The sequence below is a fragment of the Pagrus major genome, chromosome 6 (genome assembly GCF_040436345.1).
Source record: "Pagrus major chromosome 6, Pma_NU_1.0".
NCBI lineage: Eukaryota > Metazoa > Chordata > Actinopteri > Spariformes > Sparidae > Pagrus > Pagrus major.
The window spans coordinates 3305273-3331476 of record NC_133220.1 but is presented as its reverse complement, the minus strand read 5'-3'; the positions used below and the strand labels follow the sequence as shown (position 1 = coordinate 3331476).

Sequence of the window (26204 nt, the reverse complement as noted above, 5' to 3'; positions counted from 1 at the left end):
TCCCCTGACAAGTGAGCCAGATGCCCGGGCAGTGCTTTCAACATTTCGGAGTTGGCTAAACGGGCACTCTGGTGAGAAGGGGGACGCAGCTTTAACCCATCATCACCGTCCGAGTGGCCCGGAACTTCTCTCACAATCATAGCTGAACTGCCAGCCACAGTTTTGCAGGGACCCTCCGGAGTTGCAACCTCGGCTCTGCTAAAATATTGCTTCAGCATGTTCACATGGCACACGCGTGTTTTTCGCCGTCTCTCCGGAGTACTGACAACGTAATCCGTGTCGCTCAGTCGCTCCCGTATTTCATATGGCCCCGAAAATCTAGCGGACAAAGCAGAACCAGGAATGGGTAATGTAGGAGATACACTAATAATAAACACTCGTTAATGGGGCACCACCTCCGTTATTTTGTCTATTTGAATAATCCGGAGGTAATTAATCAAATTCGACTGGACAAGTTTAACTTGTATCAATTTTAATCAATTTCAGATCAATTTATTCATCTCATATATGAAGTAGTGAATTCTACACATATCCATCGGTTCTCCACATTAAAAACAAACCTGCACAGACAACGACATACGGTTAATATGTTTATTGACTAAATAATTCAGGTTAAATAAATGAAATGGCAATTTAAATGAATAACAACAGGTAACAGAAAATATGGAATAACTAAGTAATGGGTTATTAGTGGAATATGGGCTGATGGTGAGATTATGAGTTAGGTTGAAGCATTTAAAGATTACGAGAGTAATTTTTAATACTAACGAGACCCTAACCGAATTGCTTTTAAGCTAAAAGATCAGAATCAGAGCCATAGACACCATCTCATGTATCATGTGTGAATCCAGCTGTTGTGAGTGATGGAGAGCCTACTTTCACCGCAGAGGTGTTGAGTCCGCGGCGGCGGATTTCCTCAGGTGTTTTGCAGCTCTAGCAGTCAGTCAGTCCCGGTCCGATGGCCGGGGTCAGCTTGTCCGGTATCAGTCGGTTGGGCACCTCGGTCCGTTGTCTTAGGAAGAGGGCAGCTGGTCCCGTACCGATCCGGTGCGGATCTTGGCTCAATGCCCAGCGGGATGATACCGCTAGCGAGCGCTGGGGGCTTGTCACAGAGTCTGTCTTTCGTTGGAAACCGCTTGCACGGTCTCGGACACAGCAAGTTGCTGTGTCGTGATGATGATTGTGATAAAGATGTTCTTCTTCGTTTCTTCGAGTGGTTTTCAGGCTCTGACTTTGTAAACTAGATTTAACTTCTTGAATAAAATAACTGAGGAGGATACGTTGATCAGGCGTGTTTTCCGTTGTTAGTTAATGCAAGGTAATCTAAATTAAGTTTACTTCTTCAAAAGCGAGTTACGATACTTAACGGTATAAAACAAATTAAAACAGAACTTCGTTCTGGTACAAACTTAATAAAAGAAGCTAATCAATACTGCGAAAAATATAAAATGAGAAAAATCAACGCGTGAGCACTTCTGATGAGATCGCTGTCTTGGAGCGTGTTTCAAAGTAAAGTGAAGAGCTTCAAAATAAGTTACAAAAGAAAAACTTAAACAAAACTTTTAAAAACAAAACAAAAACTAAACTAAACCTAAACCTGTAAACAAAACTAAACAAAACTCTGACTCGAGAGACGTGATCTCTCCGTTTTATTACTTGCAAATCGAGGCGTGTCTAGGCGGGGCTTACCGGCTTTTATCTCCAAGATTTAGTGGAGGTGTGAAGATTCACAGAAACTCACTGAACTAAACCGTGCTTCACCTTCTCAGTTTCTCACCATGGCTCAATAGATGTACTTTGTCTATCATGACAAGGATTATGACGTGATTAAACATTAATTATACATATTCAGCTTAATACTTGTTAAAACAAAGACATATCAGAGTCATTTACTGGTTATAACCATGACCATATTAAACAGAATATTTCTCGTCCAACTGTATCAGGACTCACCATCAGGAGGTGCTGTGGTTCCACCGAACACAGTACAGATTAAACATTAAAATTTGATCTCAGTCAATCTTAATCGTAGAGAAACGGGAGAAAGACCAGTTTTATGAACTTCTCTTACTGTTTCTTAATGTGTTAGAAATAAGATTGTGAGATACTGACTTAATGGTTAATTAGAAATGGTCTGAAATCTGGAAGAATACAGAGACCATTTGGTTTGGAATGTGAGCAGATAAGGTACCAGGCATAAGTCGTAAATTAAAAAAGACAGAGTAACAGCATGGAAAAACACGTCAGAAGGTGTCCGATGTCCACTCTGTGGGTGTTTGTGGATCAGAAGTCGTAGAGACAGAGAGAGAAATAGGTAGAAAGTGATCAGGCGTGTTACTTAATCTGCAAATGTAAAGACATTGTATTAACACATTCTGAAGACATTCGTTCGTCCCTCCTGGTGAACTGTCACAGGTAACTTCATGACCTGTGTGAGGAGGTTCTGTTCAAAGGGGAAAGAGAGTTCAGAAATGGGAGTTTAGTTGTAAATTAATTAAAACTGTCCTCGTTTGAAGTCTTTATGGTCCAGAGAGGCACTGTCCTCTCTGCCAGGAGATAAGATGTGCCTGAAAGGCGCCTCCTTCATGTAAATCTTCTTCATCCAGATGAAAAGGGTTAACAAGAACAACAAAGCCTCAAGCTAATGCAGAGGCGATGGACAGAGGTTCCTACAGTAACAACGCCAAAACTTTATCGCCTACATGGAGCTGACGGGATACGGCGGACCGATCATACTGACGCTTCATCACAGACTGAGCAGCGGAGAGAGACTCCCTTGCAAGGGAATTAGCCCGGTGTAACCGGTCACGGAATTGGCTGACATAATCCAACACATTTTTTTCGCACGGGCCCTCGCGTGACATAAACTTTTCCTGCAACAATTTAAGCGGACCGCGGAGCGCGTGCCCAAAGACGAGCTCCGCCGGACTAAACCCCAAAGACTCCTGAGTGGCCTCCCTCGCAGCAAATAACACAAAAGGAATCCCCTCATCCCAATTGTTGTCAGTTTCAAGACAATATTTACGAAGCATGGATTTTAGTGTCTGGTGCCACCGCTCCAACGCGCCCTGACTCTCCGGGTGATACGCGCTAGAGACCGCATGTTTTACCTGCAGCGTCTGGAGCACCTGTCGGAACAGTTTGGACTGGAAATTCGTACCTTGATCGGACTGAATTACCCGTGGAAAACCAAACGTGGAAAAGAACTTTGTTAACGCCTTTACGACCGAAACTGCAGTTATTTTACGCAGGGGGATGGCCTCCGGAAAACGAGTGGCAGCGCACATTAGGGTAAGTAAATACTGATTTCCTCCTTTCGTTCTGGGTAAGGGACCGACGCAGTCTATTATTATTCGTTCAAAGGGGACACCTATGACAGGGATGGGATGTAGTGGCGCCGGAGGAATAGGCTGATTTGGCTTTCCCGTAACTTGGCATATGTGACAACTGCGGCAATATTTACTGACGTCAGTCTTCAAACCTGGCCAAAAGAAATATTTCAGAATGAGTGCATATGTTTTAGTGATCCCCAAATGTCCTGACCACCGACTCTCATGAGCTACCGACAATATGTGCGGGCGATAAGTAACAGGTACTACAATTTGAGACACACTATGCCACTCCGCATCGCTAGCGACAGGGGAGCACCATTTGCGCATGAGCACCCCGTTATCAATCACATAAGTCACATTGTCACTACTGGCCTCGGAGGCATTTACCACCTTTGAGAAACACGTCTTGAGCGTCAGATCAGCTCTCTGTGCAGCACTCAGACGCTCTCGCGTAAAGGGAAGCGGCTGGCTCTCCGGAGCCGGTTCGACCGGACCGGCAGAGCGCACCTGTTTAGTGCTACGTTCTGGGGGAGACGGAGCTGTTATCTCAGTCTCCCTTTTCCCACCATCTTCCTCCGAAAAGGCGGACATAAGAAAACTGTCTGATAATGTAACCTCCGGATTTTTACGCGCCTGCGCTCGCGTAACTACACAGACCGGGAACAAATCACAATCCGTGGATACTGATTGCACCTCACCTGCCGCAGGGCTATTAAGAGAATCCAGCACCTCCAACGCAGGCATTACTTTCCCCCCCGCTATGTCATTTCCCAGCAAAAACTCAACGCCTTCAATGGGTAATTCTGTACACACCGCTACAGGAAAAAAACCCGTGACCAACTCAGATTTCAGGTGCACTCGGTGCACCGGTCGGGGCGCGTAACCCATTTCAATTCCCCGCAGCACGATACCATATCCGCACGCCGATCTACTTGTAAACGGGAGAGCCGAGGCGAGGATTACTGACTGGGAACCACCTGTATCTCTCAGTATACGGACCGGGTGCTGATCCGCCGACTCGCCACTTAACGAAACCAAACCTTCAAATATAAATGGCTTGAAACAGCCATCATAGCTCTTTTCTCCGGACACTACACTTGTCCTCCCTTCCTGTTGAATTAAACCCACCCCTTTTGGCTGAGTGTTACTCTTAGGACCCTGCTGTTGTTCTTTTCTTTTCAACATTACACAATTCGCTATTATATGGCCCGGCTTATGGCAATAGAAACACTCTCTCTCTTCGTTTTTGGCACCTGGCCCATCAGATACACTATTCGGCCTGGGCCGGGTACCGCGCGACGCCTCCACGGGAGCCGCCGAGTATAAGGTTTTGTGAGTCAGCACAAACTCATCAGCTAATACAGCAGCGGAGGACAATGACACGACTTTTTGTTCATTCAAATAAGTAACGATACGCTCAGGCAGACACTTCTTGAACTCTTCTAAAAGCACCAACTCACGCAGAGAGACGAAAGCGTTAGCTTTGCATGCTGCAGTCCACTTATCAAATAGTGTGCTTTTCTCACGAGCAAACTCCACAAATGTGTGCTGACTAGATTTTTTATGGTTTCTAAACCGTTGGCGGTAGGCTTCAGGGACCAATTCATAGGCTCTTAATATGGCAGACTTTATAGATTCATAATTTAAACTCTCCTCTAAGGAGAGCGCAGATATAACCTCCTGCGCCTTGCCGTGAACTTTACACTGAAGCAGCAGTGGCCAAACCTCAACGGGCCACTGCAGCGCAGAGGCTATGCGCTCAAAAGCACCGAAATAGTTGTCCACTTCGGCCTCCCGAAAAAGAGGCACTAAAGCAATATGCTTACTGATGTCAAATTGCTTATCTGAACTGGTGGAGGGTGGGAACGTACCTGGACTAGCACCGGCAGAGTCACGCAGCGCGTGCGCCTCCAGCTCCAGCTGGCGCAGCCTCACGGCTTTGTCAGCCTCTATCTCCAGCTTTCGCACTTCAAGCTGGTATTGTAGCTGTGCCTTCCTCTCTTGGGCCTCTAATTGGAGACGAGCAATACGGACTTTCACCCTTGCCTCGTCTCTAGACCCCGAGCTAACTGAGGAGAGAGGATCATAGCGAGGCAGGGTGAACGGCGTCTTCAGCCGCTCACCTGCCCCCGTCTCTCCTCCTCCAGCAGCCACAGCACCCTGAGGCTCCACCTCAGGCTTCGGGTCACCCTCGCTTTCGCTCAGGGCACCTTCCTCAGACAAGGCCCGGCCAACTGAACCGGGTGCCACCAGGACACCAAACTCCACCAATTTCCCAACTAACAGAGCCTTCAGCTCCTTCTTAACTAAGTGCCTCGCAGACGAGATACCGAAGTGGAGCGCTATCTGTGTCAACTCATTCTTCTTACATTTATCAATCTGCTCGAGCGAGGGGTTGGTCAGAAAAGCCTCCACGTCAAACGCCGCCATCTTTTATTTATTTATTTTTTTTACCAACATGACAAACACAAAACGATCTGAAAGTTTAAATAATATTTTCCTTTGTTTTCTCGGGTAGTTAAATGGATCCCGGACGAGCCCCCATTTATGTTACGACCATAAGCAAAGGGGGTATGAGGAAGTAACATAAGAACCAGATTTTAAGGTTTAACAACAAAGGATTTTTATTAAATGAAGCTTCAGGTCGTCTTAACTAAAGGAGGTGAGGTAAAAGGGAACAGAGGGCGCACGAGTGCTGTTCAAAATAACAAACAAATATAACAAAAGGAGAACTCTAAACAGAGCCTATAATCTTCTAACTGGAAAACCAAAACGGGAAAGAAAAACCTCACTAACTAATCTACTATAAACAACAAAATACACATCAAACAGCACCCCTAACTAGTGAATGTAACAAAGGAATATCTTCGTGATGAAAAAATCAGTGAACAGAATAAACAACTAAACCCTGCCCAGTCCCAATACATCCAGCTACCAACCTCCACCGTTTTCCACGATCTAATACACAAGAGTAGTTTTCACCGAGGCAAGCTCATCACCGATACACCACAACAAAAAAGCCGCCTCGATGCTCAGGCAGCTCCATTTAAATGCCCGAGCCACGGCAATTGTCTCCAGCTGATTGGTCGGCCCGAGCGAAGGTGCGGCACGGGTCGCACCAATCACTGTCCGGTTCCCAGGCTCCAGCGTCACCTGCAGCACGTCCCCAGCTGACAGCCACACCTAGTACAGGGGATAAACACAGACTCACCCGCGCCGGGACGTAACGGCGGGGGCCGTAACACCTGCAGTCACAGGTCTTTCAGTGGAGGACATTGAAAATGCAGAAAATGCCATTATTTGCTATGAGCAAAGACAGTATTACAAGGAGGAAATCGCCACTCTGAAGCAAGGAAAACTCTGCAAAAGAGGAAGCTCCCTGTAGGCTATAAGTTGGACCCTGTCATTGATTCTGATATCCTGAGAGTGGGGGGAAGGACGAGGAAGATGGCTATGCCCACAGAGATCAAGCACCCCAAGATCCTACCTAAACATTCTCATGTGTCAAAGTTAATACTGAGTCACATTCACAGACAGGTTGGTCACTCTGGGCGAGGTCACATGCTCTCCAAACTTCACCAACGATATTGGCTGTCTGGTGCCAACTCTTCAGCAAGAAAAATGATCAAATGTTGTGTGTTTTGCAGACGGCAACAAGCTAAAGCAGGTGAGCAGAAGATGGCTGATCTCCCTCTAGACAGAGTTACGCCAGATCTTCCACCCTTCACTCATGTCGGTGTAGATTATTTTGGACCCATTGAGGTGAAACGTGGCCGTGCTCTGGTTAAGAGATGGGGAGTGATATTCACATGCCTTGTAAGCCGTGCTGTTCACTTGGAGGTTGCCAGTCAACTGGATACAGATGCATGCATAAATGCTATTAGTCGATTCATCTGCCGTCGAGGCTCGGTGAAAACCATCAGATCTGATCAAGGCACCAACTTCATAGGTGCACAAAGGGAATTGGGGGAATCTGTGAAACAGCTGGATGATGACAGAATCCAAAGATCACTTCTCAAAAGAGGAATTGACTGGACATTCAACCCCCCCTCTGGAGCACATCACGGTGGTGTCTGGGAAAGGCTAATTAGACTGGTCAAAAAGATCCTCTACTCTGTCTTAAAGCAACAAACTCTGGATGATGATGGTCTACATACAGCTCTGTGTGAAGTGGAAGCGATTATGAATGACAGACCAATTGCAACAGTAACCAGTGACTCAAATGACCTCGAACCACTAACTCCAAATCATCTGCTTCTCTTAAAAACAAATCCCATCATACCCCCCGGACTTTTCCAAAAAGGGGACATCTATTCAAGGAAAAGATGGCGACAGGTGCAGTATATTGCTGACTTGTTCTGGAAAAGATGGGCCAGAGAATACATCCCACTTGTGCAGGAGCGACACAAGTGGAATAATATTAAAAGGAATTTCACTCCCGGAGATCTCGTTGTCATTGTCGATGACAATGCCCCAAGAAACACCTGGCTCCTAGGACGAGTGGTCAAGGCTCTTCCAGGATCCAAGGGCCTTGTTCGGAGTGTTTTAGTAAAAACCAGAACTAATACAATTCAGAGACCGATCACCAAGCTCTGTCTGCTTCTGCAGGCAGCTGACTGAGTTTATTAGTCTCTTTCTCTTTCAGTGACTTTGAAGAGCAAAATGGACTGACATGGACTATTGATAAGAACTTTTTTCTTTGTTGAACTTTAACATGAACTAATGTCTTGCATTATTATAATGGCTCTATTAATGTATTATTTTGGTAATTGTTATGTAATAAGCAATTAGGGGCTGGTATATTAGAGCCATTATTGCCTATTTTCGTTTGATTAATGTTATCACTATTATTGATGAGCAAATGAATAGTTGTTTAGATGAAGATTATGTTTTTATTTAACTGTTTAAATTCATAGCAGTGATAAGCCACCTCCCAGGAAATGAGGACAGATAATGGGAGGTGGGACAGGTGTCTCTGATGATGAGACAGGGGAGAGCCACAATGTTTTTAGACCGCTCTCTTTATTCGTTTGTATTTGGGCTTTTCTTTAAGTAGATATTCGTGACTTTTAAGTTGTGTGGACACTGCAAACCCGACAAATAAAACGCTGTTTAAGATTGAAGAGGCAGTGATTGTTTTTTATGGGAGCGCGTCACAACCACAGCGAACCCCTGAACAAAGGACGGCGGCTGGAAGCCGGCTGCCGGTTAAAATGCCGCCACAACAGTCCTCGCCTTTATCTCACAGCACTCAATCACAAAAAGTGTCCAAGTCAAGTGTAGGACCCAGAATCCTGTCAAAGTAAAAAGGCATCAGCCCGACTCACTTCCTGAAACCAACAAACCAACATTCACATCCACTTCAAGCAGTGATTGGCCAAAACAGGAAGTCTGCAGGGTTTGAACTTCTCTCTCAAGCTGTATTTTAATACTTTCACTTCTCGTGTACGACAGAGTGCAACTTCCAGGAAAGATTGTATGAACGTAGTCGTTGACGAGGTTGTTGTGTGTCAGGAGTTGTTAAAGTAGTTCAATGTTATCAGACAGATTGGAGTTAACGGGGTGACAACAGGAGAGAGCAGGTGGCCTTTAATGCTGACAGAGCTGATTATTAATGAATCATTCTGTTCAGTGAGAATTAAATGAAAAGTTTGTGTTGAATTCTGATATTTGGTGAGATTCAGTTCCACTCTTGTGAAGCTTTAAGAGAAAAAATGACCAAACAAACTTTGACTCTGTTATTAATGTTGTTGAGGACAAAGACGAGCTCTTTCACTCTGTTCTATGTTGCTTTTATTCTTTTATTTTTATATTCTGATTATCTGATGCGTCTCATTTTTACTCTGTCGTCAGCGTAGATTCATTTAATTCCAGGTAGCATCATGTGGAGTCATAATCAAACTGCCCACTGGACTGTTGTTGAGGACCTGATACTGTAGCAGCTGATGAATAAGATGGAGCCACATAGAAACAGATAAATAATGAGACATCAACACAGGATCATAGAACAAGGGGTGGAAATACAATAATCAAAGTGACACACAGCAGAATTCAAATGGACCAAGTTAAAAAGGGACTTAATGAAACCAGAACAAGGCCGTCCAAGTTTTATATACGTGTTCAGAGCCGAGGAGCTCGGACCAAAAAAGTGCCTTAACACGTCGGTGGTTCGATCCCCGGCTCCTCCCGTCCACATGTCCAAGTGTCCTCCAGCAACAGGCTGAAGCCCAAACTGCTCCCGATGGTCAGACCAGCACCTTGTATGGTAGCTCACTGCCATCAGTGAGTGAGTGAGTGAGTGAGTGAGTGAATGAGGGCAGCAGTGCTGTATAAATGCCATCTATTGACCAAATATTATCAGACTGCTTGATGTGCTTAAAGCTCCTGACTGAGCTCCACATGTGCTTCAAAACCAATAAACCAATAATATTTGTGTTGTTGGTATTATTTAGGACTTATGGAAGCCACCAAAAATATTCCCATGTTAAATCACAATTATGAGATTAAAAAGTAAAGATTATTACATAAAACATCGAAATTATTGAATTGAATTAGGAGAAAAAAGTCAGAATTATTTGATAAAATCTTGAAATTATGAGGTTTAAAAGTCAATAGTAAACAAATTCATTATATGAGATTCAAAAAATTGTGAGATTCAAAAAATCTAAATTATGAGTTAAAAAGTGATAATTTTCAGATAAAAATTCATAAATATGAGAGAAAATTGAAAAAGGTCAAAATTACGCATTAAAAAATTATAATTTGAGATAAAAGAGTCGGACTGGTAAATAAAAATTCATAAATGATGGATAAAAATAAAGATAAATCCTAATTGTGAGATAAATTTGACTTTTTGTCTCATAGTAATGACTTAATCTCACAATTATGATTTATCTCATAATCATGATTTACCATGGGAATATTTATATCTTTGTATTTGCTAAGGTTCTGATCCAGAGTCTGTCAGGTCCAGTTACACACTGAACTCTACACTCAGTGTCCAGTTTATTAGGTACAGCGAGCTGAAGCTGATGCAGTCTGATACAACAGTCGTGCAGTAAATCCTCCTTCATGAAGGTTTAATGTTCAGTTTGTTGTTCAAAGATTCGACTTCATGATCAGTTTGCAGGCTGCAGTTTGTGCAGCTGTTGAACTGTTGTGTCTTATTCTGGAAGCTGTTTTTATTATTCTTATTTTAGTTTGAGCCGGGTGTCCCTAATAAACTGGACACTGAGTGTTTACTGTTGGTGTCTGATATCTGAATTGTGGCTCTCAGAGTTCATGTATGTTTCTGTTGTTCACTGATGATGCACTTGTAGTGTTTCATGTCACTTCAGGCAGCGCTTCATCATTTCTATACAAACGTTTGAATAAAACATGAAAAATGTCAAAACTGTGTGTTGTGACTGTTTCTGATGTTTCTGTGTTCAAACTGTGATCAAAGAAATAAAAGTGATTTTAATTTATGGGTCTGATTCTGAGATCATCTGTGTTTTACAGCAGCTGTCAGGACACCAAAGAGACAACAGAGCAGATAAATCCTCTTTAAAACAAGGTTTCTAGAGACAGTTTACCTCACTGACAGCTTCATGAATGGAGATTACAGCTGAATGTAAAGAAATCCTCATGTCTGTGTAACGAGGCCTGAGTCTGTGAGGAGACAACATGATCCAGACCTGCTGACGGCTGTTTCTTCTCAGGACTTTGTCAGCAGGATTGAGAACAGGGACTTGATCTTCTGCTGCCGGAGGAAACAGCTGCTGATGAGGTCAAAGCATCTGAGAGAGAAACAGCTCCATGTTTTATTTAATATCATTTATTTATTCTCACAGCTGGAGCGTTAACTGTTCATGCACCTGCACCAGGTGTGTTGTTTCATCGAGCAGCCACAGGAAGTGAAATCTGTCAGAGACGTTAGCGCCACCTGCTGCTGTTTGACTGAAATGTTTTGAGCTCCTTCTGTTTGTGTGTCAGGTTGAATGATGACATGAATCTCAGGAGGACAAACACACTCAGTGAGGCTGTTTTACACTTTTATGGAGAACTGGTTGTGATGTGTGTTGTTGTGGCATCATTGCTGCTGCAGATGTGTGTGTCTGAGTGTGTGTTTGGTGTTTGTGCCTCACACAGCTCTCTTCTGGAGAAGAAGGGTGATGTTAGCTGAAACACAGAACTGACTGAATAACTCTGGCTGATGAAATACTCTGACAAACAAAGGCTGCTTTCAGAAGACTTCAACAGATAAATTTGACAAATAATTCATTGATCCTGTTTGAATTGTGTCATGAATCTCACATATGATGTTTTTCAGTTTAAAAGATAATTTTCCAAGTCAATAAAGTTTCAGTTTGTCATTAAACTAATTAAATATCAGACGTCATTATAAAGACTACACAGCCAACAGTGTCGTTAGTGGCATCGTCTCGTAACTTAAACATGGTAGAGCTGCTCCTGTATATTAGCAGCTCACAGAACTGAACCAGAACCAACTCTCTCTTTCTTACGACCTTTTCTGGGCCCAGTTGGCTCCATGTTGGTGTTGGTGACGTGTGTTGAGTGAGACGATGTAGTTCACTGAGCGCTTTAACACAAAACTACATGAGATTTTACTTTATTAATAACAAACTGCGATTTTAATGACTATATATATATAAAATATCTTTTTAATTGACAAATATCATCTGTGTGGTTCATGACACAGTTCAAGATTAAAGGTGTATTTTACTCTTGCTATTGACCACAGAAGAAGAAGAAGAAGAAGAAGAGTAAAAACGGTACAAACGGCCTCATATAAAACATTTAACTGAAACGTATCTAATATAATATAATATAATATAATAATAATTACTTTTATGATAATTAATATAACGTCGCTGTCTAATATTCACAGGATAACGTCTTTATTAAGTCGTGTTGTGACACACTCCGGTTTGTAGCCGCCAATACAACCAAAAGAGCAGAAGAAGAAGAATCACCAGAAGAAGAAGAAGAAGAAGAAGAAGAATCAGCAGAAGAAGAAGAAGAAAGTAGCCTGAACAACAACAACACGATCATATTCACCTTCACCAGACTAAACACGTCTTCTGAGTGAGTTCATCAATAACAGAGAGAAGTTGAAAACTCCACATCTGCTGCGGACGCTCACACTGGAGGTCAGTGACGGAGCAGTTAGTGACGGAGCAGTTAGTGACGGAGCAGTTAGCTGCGTCACGGTAACGCTCCCGCCGCCATGTTGGACTGGACACAAATCAAAGTAAACGGGGGAGCTGCGTCTTTCTGGATAAAAAGTACTGTGACGTTTACATTCCTCAAACTACTCCAACGAGCTGGTTTCATACTGAAGGAGGTGAAATGTACGTGGAGTAGAGACAAGTGTTGTTTTACTATAATCTCGGTAGTAGACGAGAGGAGTGAACATGGTGGAAAGTCACTGTCAGAGGGAAATAGTGGAAACTGTTGTGTTTCTTCATGTCTTCTTCCTACTTGTTTTTAATGTCTTTAAAATGCAAATTTTAATGTATTTTAGTGTAATGTTATGCCCCTGTAAAGCACTTTGCCTTGTGTCTCTCTTGTGAAGTCATGAAAGTCACAATTCTTTGTAATTAAAGTAAAATCTCACGTGGTTTTGTGGTGAAGCGCTCAGTGAACTACATCGTCTCATCAACACACGTCACCAACACCAACATGGAGCCAACTGGGCCCAGAAAAGGTCGTAAAAAAGATGAAAATCACAATAAATCTGCTCATATTGACTTATTCCAATATGGAACTTATTCATTCTCAAACATTATTAGTTATGTGATGATTGTTATAAAACTATTAAGTATTGTTTTAGGAAAGTTACGGGTGATTTGCATATTGTGTAAAACAAAAATATACTTTTCTTTAATACAAATTGCTCCTTTAATTCCAAGAACAATTCACATTAGTTCTTAAAAGGTCTTTAACATCCTTTGATTCTGGTGTAGTTTAGTTAAATTTAGCTTTCAGTCCATGTCATTTTTTATAATGCTTTAAATATTGTGATATTGAGTTTAGCAAACCTAAATTTTAAGTGTTCCAGATTATCAAACCAAATTCAGACACATTTTTTAGTTTTCTTTGCACAATGCTCACTGATAGATGAGGCAAATCTCCTCTGGGTTTGATATCTACATTATTTCTTCTGGTGTGATCTTAAAACATGTTAAGGGTTTCAGAAAGGTATCGTGTGTGTTTAGTGTGTTAGATTGATATCACAATATGTCCCTAGAGTCAGAAGTTCAAAAATAATGTCCCAGATTACCAAAATTCATCTGCAGATATTTGTTATTAATGGAGTAAAAGTCAAAAGTTGTCAGAAAAATAAAACGGACACCTGAAAATATACTCAAGTACAGTAACAAAGTACTTGTACTTCGTTACTTCCCTCCTCTCAGTGGCCAACACCCAGACAAAATACGATGGCAGCTGCAGGCCTGGTGATGATGCTTTTATTCTGAAATGTTAGTACCGGAAGTGCCGCAGCTTCAGGCTGAGGAGCAGAAACAGGTTGTGATGAACCAGTCAGGGTGTTGAGGAGTGTGTGAAGCTCCGTCATATAGAGACACCATCAGTGCGGTGAAGTCCTCAGAGGACATCACAACTATGGAGCTTCTTCCTCTCGTTGATGCTCTATAATGATGTGGCCTCTTCACTATTGTGTCTGTGTGCGTGCGTGTGTCTGTGTGTGTGTGTTGTCTCCTTCCTCCTTCAGAAGCTGGAATCAGAATTCTGACTTTCTGTCTGAACTCGAGTCGATTATAAAAATAATTGATGATTAATATAATAGTTATAGAAGTAATCGAATAATCGTAGCAGCTCTAGTTTCTTCAGTTGTGTTGTGGTGGGTGGAGCAGGGCTTCATGTTTGATGAGATATTACATACAGGGCTGAAGCTCCCATCGAGGTCACTGAGGTCGTGTCCTTTTCTGGGTCTTTGAAATCTTAATACATTTATTTATTTGGTAAAACTTTATAAAATCTATCACATCATTAAAATAAACAATTATATATAATTAAAAACGGCAAATACATAGTTAATTAAACTTTATTTAACTGTTATTTCACTGTTAACGAGCAATGAAATGCTTTATAAACGACTTATTGTAATTGATGTTAATAATAAATACTGTATGGTTCATTTATAAACATCATTTGGATGAATTGCAGCTGATGTTTCTAACCTTTACTTAATAAATGTTATATTACTACTACTGTTATATATTGCTAGTATTATAAATATGCAGCATGTAGCCTATTGTGGAAGTCAGTTGTCCATATTTAAAGTTAAATTAAATGAAACAAGCTGACAGTAGACAGTGACATGTAGTAACACTGGTCTGGTCCTTTAAACATTCAATTCAATTCAAAATACTTTATTTGTCCCTGGCGGGCAATTCAAGGCACCTGGAGTAGCTGTACACAGATACAAACCAGTCAGCACGGTAAGTACACAGCAGGTTAAGTACACAGCAGGTTAAGTACTCTGACAAGAAACAAGTAAGATAGAATAAGTAGACTAAACTAAAGGATATTTACAGTATTTACATGATGTGCAAGGCAGCATTGAGGTAGGTTGGGTTGTGCACGAGGAGGCAGCAGCAGTTAGTGCAAGTGTGAACAATGCAGCAGAGGGAGGGGAACTGGGAAATGCTGTGACCATCAACAAGTCACTTATTGTCTGTTTTGGTGTGTCCAGTGTGTGTGTGGGGGGGGGGGGGGGGGGGGGGTGTATGGGAGTTTAGGAGCTGAACAGCCTCTGAACAAAGGTTGCTCTCCCCCTCTGTGTCCTGCAGGCCGGGCAGCGGAGCCGGCGTCCCGCGGGGAGCCACTCAAACACTGGTACCAGAGCCTGGGAGGGGTCCTGAAGGAGCCTGTCCTCAGTGTTTGCTGCTCACACACATGGAAACATGCTGACATTTATGTCTGTTACTGCACCAAGTGTGTGTATTTTTCATGTGGCAGCCTTTATGTACTGTGTATTTAATACTTTGTACTGTGTATTTATACTCTGTACTGTGTATATATATTCTGTACTGTGTCCTGCTCAGAGGCACAGGATCCATTTCAATGCGCAGAATGAGTTTATATATTAATTCATTATTTCCTCTGTATCCACAAATAAGAGACATGGATGGACCCTATGTATCTGTGGCTATACGGGTCCGTTGATGACGCCTTTATTCTGAAAGGTCTGTACCGGAAGCTTCGCTGCTTCGTCCTGTGAAACCGAAACTGTTTTGTGATGAACCACTAAGGGTGTTGTCCTTTGTGTGAAGTTCCGTTATTTAGAGACACCATCAGTGTGGTGAAGTCCTCAGACGACATCACAACTATGGAGCTTCTTCCTCTCGTGTGTCTCTGTCTGCTGAGCTGCTCTGGAGAAACGTCTGCTGCTGGAGACGGTAAGAAAACTGATCATCACTCACTGACAGTTTTTAATTCTCACTTTATTTCATCTGAGCAGCGGAACAATGTGGAAACATGCGGGATGTTCATCAGCTGCTTCCAGCTTTAGTGCGTACAAGACACCTGCGCAGCGTGTGACGTCACACATGTACCCTGATAATCAGCACAGATCGATAGTATTGATTGGATCGATTACAGAATGCTTCGGATCAATTACAGCTGAATTATGCTGAGTTTTATCTCGAGAAAGTCTCTAACAATATGACGTCATCACTGCTGTGTGTGTGGGTGTGTGTGCGCGTGTGCGTGTGGGGGTGTGTGTGTCTCGTCTCCTTCCTGCTGCGACACTAAACGTTTCTCATAAACTCTTCTGATGAACTGAAAACTTCCGGATGTCGTGATATTGTTGGACTCTTTTCTCGGTGGTGAAACTAAAGTGGTTCCTGTAACATTAAGATTGTTGCTCCGGGGAGCGTTTTGAGTGCGACGCACATGTAACCGTGTAGTTAATAAAGTAACGAGTGTAACCATAGACATATATAGACACATATAGACACATATAGACACATATAGACATATATAGACACATATAGACATATATAGACACATATAGACACATATAGACATATATAGACACATATAGACATATATAGACACATATAGACACATACAGACATATATAGACACATATAGACACATATAGACATATATAGACACATATAGACATATATAGACACATATAGACACATATAGACATATATAGACACATATAGACATATATAGACACATATAGACACATACAGACATATATAGACACATATAGACACATATAGACATATATAGACACATATAGACACATATACACATAGAGGCCTCATTGAGCGGGTTGGCCCGCTGCTGCGATGCGTCGCCGCCATATTGGAGGAGGCAGCTCTGCCCTGTGAACTGATACAAGTGAATGGAGTGAACTTTACAAAGCTCCTTCTGCAAAGTGCTGTAAGTTAATGTCTCATTTACACATTCACACACGAACGAGTATATTCAGGAAACAGACAGGAACCAAAAACAACGTCTGTAACGTCCTCTGATGATTATAAACGTTAACTACTCCTCATATGTTCAGTTTACAGGTGGCACCAAACCACCAGATGTACTTTTATAATGTTTTTATGTGTTTACAGCTGCCAACGTATGTAACGCTGCTACTGTGATGATACATGACGGTTAAATATTGAATCTGTGTCTATAATAACCAGATCCTGACATGTAAATGTGATGTCTGTTGGAATAAAAAGCACCAACGTCGTTTTTACACGGTGATTTCTGATCATCTAAGTAATAAAATTAACAATCATGGAGACAAATAATTAAAAAGTCCGCAAATCAAGATAAGAAACTGCAACTGGCAGTGAGCCTGCTTTCTTTTCTTTTAGCAGTGAAGTGATAAACTCCATGACAGAACATTATGAAATATGATATTGTATAAAATAACATTACATGGTAAAAAAAAAAAAGTAAAGTTGCAGTGGGCTACTTTTATAAATATGCACTATATATATAGTTTGTATTATTATTATTATCATCATTATTATTATTATTGTTATTACTATTTTTCTGCATATTCTTGACTTTGAATGGGAGCAGCTGTAACGCAAGCAATTTCCCGTCGGGGATTAATGAAGTGTTTCTGATTCTGATTAATATATTATGCAGTCAGTTGTCCATATTTAAGTTGACAGTATGGTAGACAGATGTCACATTTACATGTCAGGATCTGGTTATTATAGACACAGATTCAATATTTAACCGTCATGTATCATCACAGTAGCAGCGTTACATACGTTGGCAGCTGTAAACACATAAAAACATTATAAAAGTATCCGGTGGTTTGGTGCCCACCTGTTTACTGAACATATGAGGAGTAGTTAACGTTTATAATCATCAGAGGACGTTACAGACGTTGTTTCTGGCTCCTGTCTGTTTCCTGAATATATTCGTTCGTGTGTGAATGTGTAAATGAGAGACATTAACTTACAGCACTTTGCAGAAGGAGCTTTGTAAAGTTCACTTGTATTAGTTCACGGGGCAGATCTGCCTCCTCCAATATCAAGTACGTATATCCAAGTACGGTCCAGCGCTCAATGAGGCGTCTATGTATATATGTCTATGAGTTTATATATTATATATGTCTATGTGTATATATATATATTATATATGTTTATGTGTATATATATATTATATATGTCTATGTGTATATATATATATTATATATGTTTATGTGTATATATATATTATATATGTCTATGAGTATATATATTATATATGTCTATGAGTATATGTATTATATATGTCTATGAGTATATGTATTATATATGTCTATGAGTATATGTATTATATATGTCTATGAGTATATATATTATATGTCTGTGTGTATATATATATATATTATATATGCCTATGAGTATATATATATTATATGTCTGTGTGTATATATATATATATTATATATGCCTATGAGTATATATATATTATATATGTCTATGCGTATATATATTATATATGTCTATGTATATATATATTATATATGCCTATGAGTATATATATATTATATATGTCTATGTATATATATATTATATATGTCTATGAGTATATATATATTATATATGTCTATGCGTATATATATTATATATGTCTATGTATATATATATTATATATGCCTATGAGTATATATATATTATATATGTCTATGTATATATATTATATATGTCTATGTATATATATATTATATATGTCTATGAGTATATATATTATATGTCTATGTGTATATATATATATTATATATGTCTATGAGTATATATATATTATATATGTCTATGCATATATATATTATATATGCCTATGAGTATATATATTATATATGTCTATGAGTATATATATTATATGTCTGTGTGTATATATATATATTATATATGTCTATGAGTATATATATTATATGTCTGTGTGTATATATATATATTATATATGTCTATGAGTATATATATTATATATGTCTATGAGCATATATATATTATGCCTATGAGCTTTCACCGTCCGCTCTGTGGTTTAGTAACAGACACTGGACTGTCTTCTGTAGTTCTGTGTCATTCATGTTCCGGGGTGAAGAGCTGTGGACCCGGGAATCTGTATAGTGACGCTGAAGCTGCGTCTGATCCACAGCTTCTTATTGAAATATTCAGTAAGAAGCCTGCAGATGGCTCTGTTTAGTCATTTTCAAGCCAGTTCATGGACAAACGTGATAAATATGGAGGAGATGAAGTGATAATGAATTATACAATGACACGGTCTGTAATTGGTTCACAATCAAAGTTTTGATCATCTTCAACTCTAGCATTGTTTCCTAATTGTCCTTGCTCATGGTGAACTGATTTTCAGTCTTATTTCTATTCCTACTTATTTGCTGTGGTTCGACCTGCTCAGTATTAAAAAGCCAAAAAAAACAAAACAATACTTCAATATGACAGGGGACATCACAGGGTTTGATTATCCTGACTTTTATTTATTTGTACTGTAGCATTTATCTCCTCTTCAACTAAAAATATTCTATTTGTGGAAAAAAATGGCAATTTCACTGCTTTTTACACATCCAGACCACATTAGACCAGGTCCAGATCAAAACCCACTCAGTTAGACTCATCAGATCTGGACTACAGTTTAATCCTGCAGTATCGTCTCTTTTTTCCATCTCTATTCTACATAGTCATAAAGTAAAGTACATTTCCTTCATTCAGCAGTCAAAGAAGAGAGTTACAGTACAGAACAGTGGCAAGAGTGAAGATAAATCCACTTCTTTAATCTGAAAAGGTTATAAAACAAACTCTGTGCTCTCCTTGAGTCCGGGGGTTTATTCTTCCAGAAGCTCTGTGCTCTGCCCACAGCTGTCTCCTCCAGAGCTCCACAGCTCCAGCTGCTGTCTGCAGTCTGTCACTGATCTGAAACACCAGCATCTGTCCCTGCTCTCCTCTGGTCTGTTTGTGCAGTTAACTGCACAGCAAGCCAAATTATTTGTCTGATGTTTGCATTAAAAATGATCTAAACGTCCCTTTGCCATCCATACTCCCTCTCTGCTCTCTTAGGGGCATCGCTCCCACTCCCAGTTTCAATCCCCAAACATAATGTAGTTGTGTGGCATTCATTAAGAAGTCTGAAACAATTTAAACTTTCCTTTGGCCTGCAGAGCATCTCTCTCTTCTCCCCGCTCTCTTACAACTCCTTATTCCCCCCTCTAGCCATTCCTCTGTTTTTAAAACCTGGGATGCCAAGGGCATCCAAACACTGGAGCACTTGTACATAGATGGTGTCTTCGCCAATTTCACACAACTTAAAGAAAAACTTGATCTGCCACGGTCTCCTTTTTTTCAGTTCTTGCAGGTGAGGGATTTTATTAGGAAGAAGTTCCCAGATTTTTCCCTCTCTCCCACCTAAAACTCATCTTGATCATATTATTAACATGCTTTTACACTCTCAAAGGGGGAGGCTGGCCAAAGTGTATGAATACATCATTTCAATTAATATGCCTTCTGTAACTGTTATAAAACAGCACTGGGAAGAGGAGCTTGGCTTTGTCATCTTGGATGACATTTGGGATGCAGCCTTGGATCGTGTACAGTCCTCATCCATATGTGCACATCACAGTCTTGTCCAGTTCAAGGTTTTGCACCGTCACATTATTGTCAGACTGCCTTGACAAAAATGTACCCACACATTGACCCCCTCCGTGACAGATGCAAAATGCTTCCTGCGACTTTATATCATATGTTCTGGGGTTGCCCTGAATTAGATCGATTCTGGTCCTCTTTCTTTGATTTATTCTCTAAAAAGCAAGCATGCTAACATACTGAATTGATACAAATGACAAGGTGAAAACTTATGACAATATTGTAGAGATGACTATTGATCACGACGGTCAGTCCTCCACCGAGGCTTAGTGAACTTTCCCCCAGAAAACAGCCTCCCTCCCCGCGAGTGAAGAGTCAGACAGCGTCCTGTTGACTGATGGCGATTATGTAATTTAGAGAAAAACGTAACTTTGTCACTTTCCAGGATGTTTGGTGGGTCAGGATCTCAACCACAGCACATTATAACAGCATCCATATGATTATAAACAGTCAGCAGGTACATGTTTAGATTAACAGGAGGACACCGGGGAACACCTTGAAAAAAACACATACGTCATCACCATGACTGTACCGTCACGCCTCTTTTGGACCCGCAGCGCCGGCTTGCTGTGTGAATTACTCTGGTTCGTCTTTAAGCCGGAGCTGCTCGGCTCTGTGTGAACAACCAACGGAGGAGAACTGGCGAACCGCTGCTGCGGCGATAATGCGGCAACTCTGTGTGAAAAGGGCTGGTGACTTGTGGTTGTGATGGTAACTTGTGGTTGTGATGGTGACTTGTGGTTGTGATGGTAACTTGTGCTTGTGATGGTAACTTGTGCTTGTGATGGTAACTTGTGCTTGTGATGGTAACTTGTGCTTGTGATGGTAACTTGTGCTTGTGATGGTAACTTGTGACCTTTGCTCGCACACTGTGCGCCAAAATCATTTTACCGGGTCGCACATACATTTTTTTAGGGGCAAATGCGAGTGAAGTGTAGCTTAAATATACTTAAAATATGTCAGTACAAGCACGACACAACCAAAACTATTATGTTAGAGGAAACAGGTGTTGAGTTATTGTTGTGGTGTGTAAAGTTGTTATCTGACTTTGTTTCCTGGTGACTCTGCATGTTAACATACTGAGTAACACATGTTTTTATCTTCCAGGTGTCAGAGTGGTCGTGGAAGAAGACAGTGATGCTGTTTTACCCTGTTCCCTCAGCACCAAGGAGGACATCACAGCAAAGACCTTTGAATGGAGGAAAGATGGTCAGAAGGAGGTGTTCTTTTATATTTCAGGCATCTTCACAAGTCAAGATGAGCAGTTCACGGGTCGAGTCTCACATTTTCAAGATCAACTGAAGAACAGCAACGCCTCCATAAAAATCACAAAAACAAAGAAGGAAGACAGCGGGAACTACAGCTGCATTTTTCCAAATCTTCAGCCGAGACAAACATTCTACATTGAGCTTGTTGTTGGTGAGTGCTTTCATTAAACAGTTAAAGATGTCCGCTCATTTACTGCTGCGACTGGTTCAAGAATCCCAGATGGACTTTTGTTGTGGTCAGAATACACATCTGGCAGGGCCTCGAGCCCACAGAGCTGCAGCCACATCTGGAGAGATGACCTCTGTATCAAACATGCCTGATATCAGAGACACGCTGCAGATTAAGTCTCTCTGTACAATGAAATTTCTGCCGTCTATAGTAGATGAAACATGACTTTTACACAGTATTACCTGTCTGTTTCAAAACAATCTAACCTGTGTTTGTTTTTCCTTTCAGGTCAAGTCTTAAGAGACAGAACAGGTGAATACATCCCAGGTGAGTCCTGATTCTGATGACGTCACTCTCCACCTCTGCAGGTGTTTCTGTAAATGTCTTCTCAGGCCTGTCAGTCTAAACACTAACATCTGTGGGCCTGAACCTCTCTGTGTTGAACTGACTGGGATCACTCGTCACTTAAAGGTGGACACGTTTATTATATTATAGTTATACAACAACATCTTTTAATCCAAGAAGCCTGCGTGTTATTAAATCTAATACTTTCATTCAGATTGTCTAATTACATGAAGAAGTTATTGTGCAATAAACTACAGTCAAATAATTAATTACTGCATTTCCCAAAAAGTCTCCATATAAAGTCTTTTTACTGACGTGACAGAATAATGTAATCTACTTTATTAATGTAGTTTAGTCCCAGGTTCATTCTGGGTTCATGAATTTTAACTTTATGTTTAATGTTTATGTAACAATGTTTATATTTATGTATTGCATCACAGATATTTTAGTGTTACGGCCCCGCCGTTACGTCCCGGCGCGGGTGGGTCTGTGTTTATCCCCTGTACCTCTAGGTGTGGCTGCCAGCTGGGGACGTGCGGCCGGTGACGCTGGAGCCTGGGAACCGGACTGTGATTGGTGCGACCCGTGCCGCACCCTCGCTCGGGCTGACCAATCAGCGGGAGACAATTGCCGTGGCTCGGGCATTTAAATGACAGCTGCCTGAGCATCGAGGCGGCTTTTGTTGTGGTATCTCGGTGATGAGCTTGCCTCGGTTAAAACTATACTCGTGTGTTAGATCGTGGAAAACGGTGGAGGTTGGTAGTTTGATGTATTGGGACTGGGCAGGGTTTAGTTGTTTATTCTGTTCACTGATTTTCATCACGAAGATATTCCTTTGTTACATTCACTAGTTAGGGGTGCTGTTTGATGTGTATTTTGTTGTTTAATAGTAGATTAGTTAGTGAGGTTTTTCTTTCCCGTTTTGGTTTTCCAGTTAGAAGATTATAGGCTCTGTTTAGAGTTCTCTTTTTGTTATATTTGTTTGTTATTTTGAACAGCACTCGTGCGCCCTCAGTTCCCTTTTACCTCACCTCCTTTAGTTAAGACGATCTGAAGCTTCATTTAATAAAAAATCCTTTGTTGTTAAACCTTGAAATCTGGTTCTTATGTTACTTCCTCATACCCCTTTGCTTATGGTCGTAACATTTAGTATCACAGGAAAGATGCAGGCTCATCTTGTGACAATTCAAAATAAATCAGAATCAATATGACTGTACGTTATTGAGCTAGACAGCTTTTTATGTCACTGGTGTGGAAACTCACATTTATCCCAATAATGGTAATTCACCATCATCAACTTATCAACAAGTGTTTTTATAGCAAACCACAATCAAAGTCTTCATCCTCCCGTCCCTTCACTGGACCAACCTTTAGGGAAGGAAAAGATCATTTAATTTAAAAACACTGAAGCGATGCACCAATCATACGTACGTAGAGTCAAATGTAAGTGCAGCTGGATTCTGTTAGAAACAGTTGTTTCTGTTGGAAAAGTTCACGTCACAGAGTCAAACAAGCTTTGGAGCTTCAGTATCATCTGCTCATCTCTTGGTGCTTCTGAACTGTGTTGTTTGTGTAGATGCTGAGAAGAGTTTCTAATATTCAGTCTGCCCTCATTGACATTAAACACTCATGTTTAAAATATATAATTGTAAAAATAAATGAAACAACCCAGTTAAATCTTTCACAACCTTCTCTTGGCAGAATTTCAACTAACTTTATGGTTAATTTTTCTTTCAGGCAGCATAATTAAAGTAGTTCTCACTAACATGTGACACATCAGGTGTGTTTACCTTTGAACACTATGTTTTATATTTTATTACAATCTTTATAGTTCAGTTTAACAAGTTGACTGTATTTGTGTGTCTGCCTCAAACTGGAAACAGTTTAAAATGTTTGAAATATCGTCCCATAAAATGATGCTGGAGGCTTTTATTGTGTTTTTCTCTTCACACTGTAAACTGGATACAAGCAGAGTGTGGATGAATAAAATCCCAATATTACATTAATAATGCTGAAACTGTCTCTTTATAATCTGTTGTTCATAATGTGTTCACAGGTGCAGCTCCAAAGCCAATTATCAATATACTTGATGATACAAAGGACGGGATCCTGCTGCAGTGTGAAGCTCACGGTGATCCACCTCTTACAGTAGAGTGGAAGGACAGAGCTGATAACACTCTTCCTGCTGATGAGCGACAGGTCTCAGAAAGAGGAGGTCATTCATACATCACTGTCAACATTACTGTGACCAAGACCGGCCGCTATCGCTGTGTAGCTACGCAGAAGAATATCAGCCATGAGATATCTGCTGAGACCTTTGTGTATTTCCAAGGTGAGATTCTTCCTAGTTGTGATTTTATATGTAAATAATTTTAAATGTTTTAAACTGAGTGAAAAATGTCTTCATGGAAATGATGACGTTGGTTCATCAGTCACCAGAGATTGAAGAGAGAATTAACTTTTATTAATTATTAACACTATATGTGCTGTATGTGATGCAGTTAGATTCCCAGTGTTACACTCACTCTCTTTACAGTAAATATGTTTCAGAGGAAACATCTGAGGACAGTTATGAAGCTCATTGAGAAGTTTTGTGCACCATGAATCTCATAGTATCAAACTGCAACACACACAAATCTTTATTTTACCATAAAGAACAAATTGTGAAAGGTCAGCACTTATCCAAGTCCTTTTTTATACTCAGCCTAGTTATATGTATGTACAGGATGTAGTCTCACACACAGTTGAGCTTGTTGTTCACCACATAATACATGTGTTTGTATCGACACAATTGAACTCTGATAACACAAGAGGTGCACATGTTCATTATTTTATAACACGTTTTTATGTTAGTTCAGTGTAACAGAAAATATTGTTTAGTCATCAGACACCAAATTTCATGTGACGTCATTTCAAGATCATTTTTTCAGCGTAAACATTGGAGGGTTGTCCAGACGATCATATGTGCTGCTGGCATGATTGTGTTTGCAGGTGTAAATGTTACCAAACTTTTGGAAGATTTTAAAAATGTTTGATGTGTCATGTTTTATCTAACGAGGTGTAATTTAGGCTTCTGTTTCTCTGTTCTTCATGTTTCTGTCCTTCTTAAACACACTGTAATCCTCATGTACAAGCAGAGAAGTGATGAACAGGAAACATCACCACGTTTCATTTATAATCCTGTAATTGTTCTTTATAACTGATGTCTCACTACATGTCTTGTTATCTTCACAGATCCACCTCCAGAACCAGGTGAGATTCTGTTCTAGTCGTGTTGTTTCACAAACAGCTGGAGGAGTGAGTGCAGTCAGTAGTGTAGCAGTGGATGAGTGAAGATGTGCTGTGTGGATGTTGATTTTAAAAATGTTTGATGTGTCATGTTTTATCTAACGAGGTGTAATTAAGGCTTCTGTTTCTCTGTTCTTCATGTTTCTCTCCTTCTTACAAAGAAAGAATGAACAAAGAAAATGGCCAATCTTGCTCCTACACAAAGTAAAAAACAACCTGTGTGTTGCAGCTGAGGAACAGGATAGTTTGGTGGTTGTGTCTTTGAATCCAGTCCAATAAATCAAGATCTGACATGAATAAAACTACAACTTCTCCTGGTGTTATAAAGCTGAAGAGTTTCCAGCTGAGTATATTTTTGTAACATTCAAACACAAGGCTCAATAACAAAAACCTAATAAACTATACTGTAACAGGGCTCTACGCTGACATTTTTCCCAACGAGCACATGTGCTCCTAAAGTAAAATATCTGGGAGCACAAAAAATATGTATTTATCGATGCTGAACAATTCATATTTAAATAGGCAGCACAAACAAAATTTTGATTTACAGTGTTTGATTTCATTTTTTTTTTCATTTCAGGCAGAAAAACAGTGGTTTTGGTGTTCACTGTCTGATAACTAAACAGGTCCATCACTCAACAAAATATAGAGAAATGTC

General features: G+C 40.5%; 1 protein-coding gene across 1 annotated transcript in view; it reads left to right on the top strand.

Moving 5' to 3' along the window:
• LOC140997846 (hemicentin-1-like) overlaps positions 1-26204 on the top strand; it is a 79575-nt gene that overhangs the window by 41246 nt on the left and 12125 nt on the right. Inside the window, exons 4-7 of the mRNA XM_073467900.1 lie at positions 21584-21895; positions 22202-22240; positions 24315-24590; positions 25493-25510. Coding sequence (XP_073324001.1) covers positions 21584-21895; positions 22202-22240; positions 24315-24590; positions 25493-25510 — 645 coding nt within the window. The remainder of the gene's footprint in view (positions 1-21583; positions 21896-22201; positions 22241-24314; positions 24591-25492; positions 25511-26204) is intronic.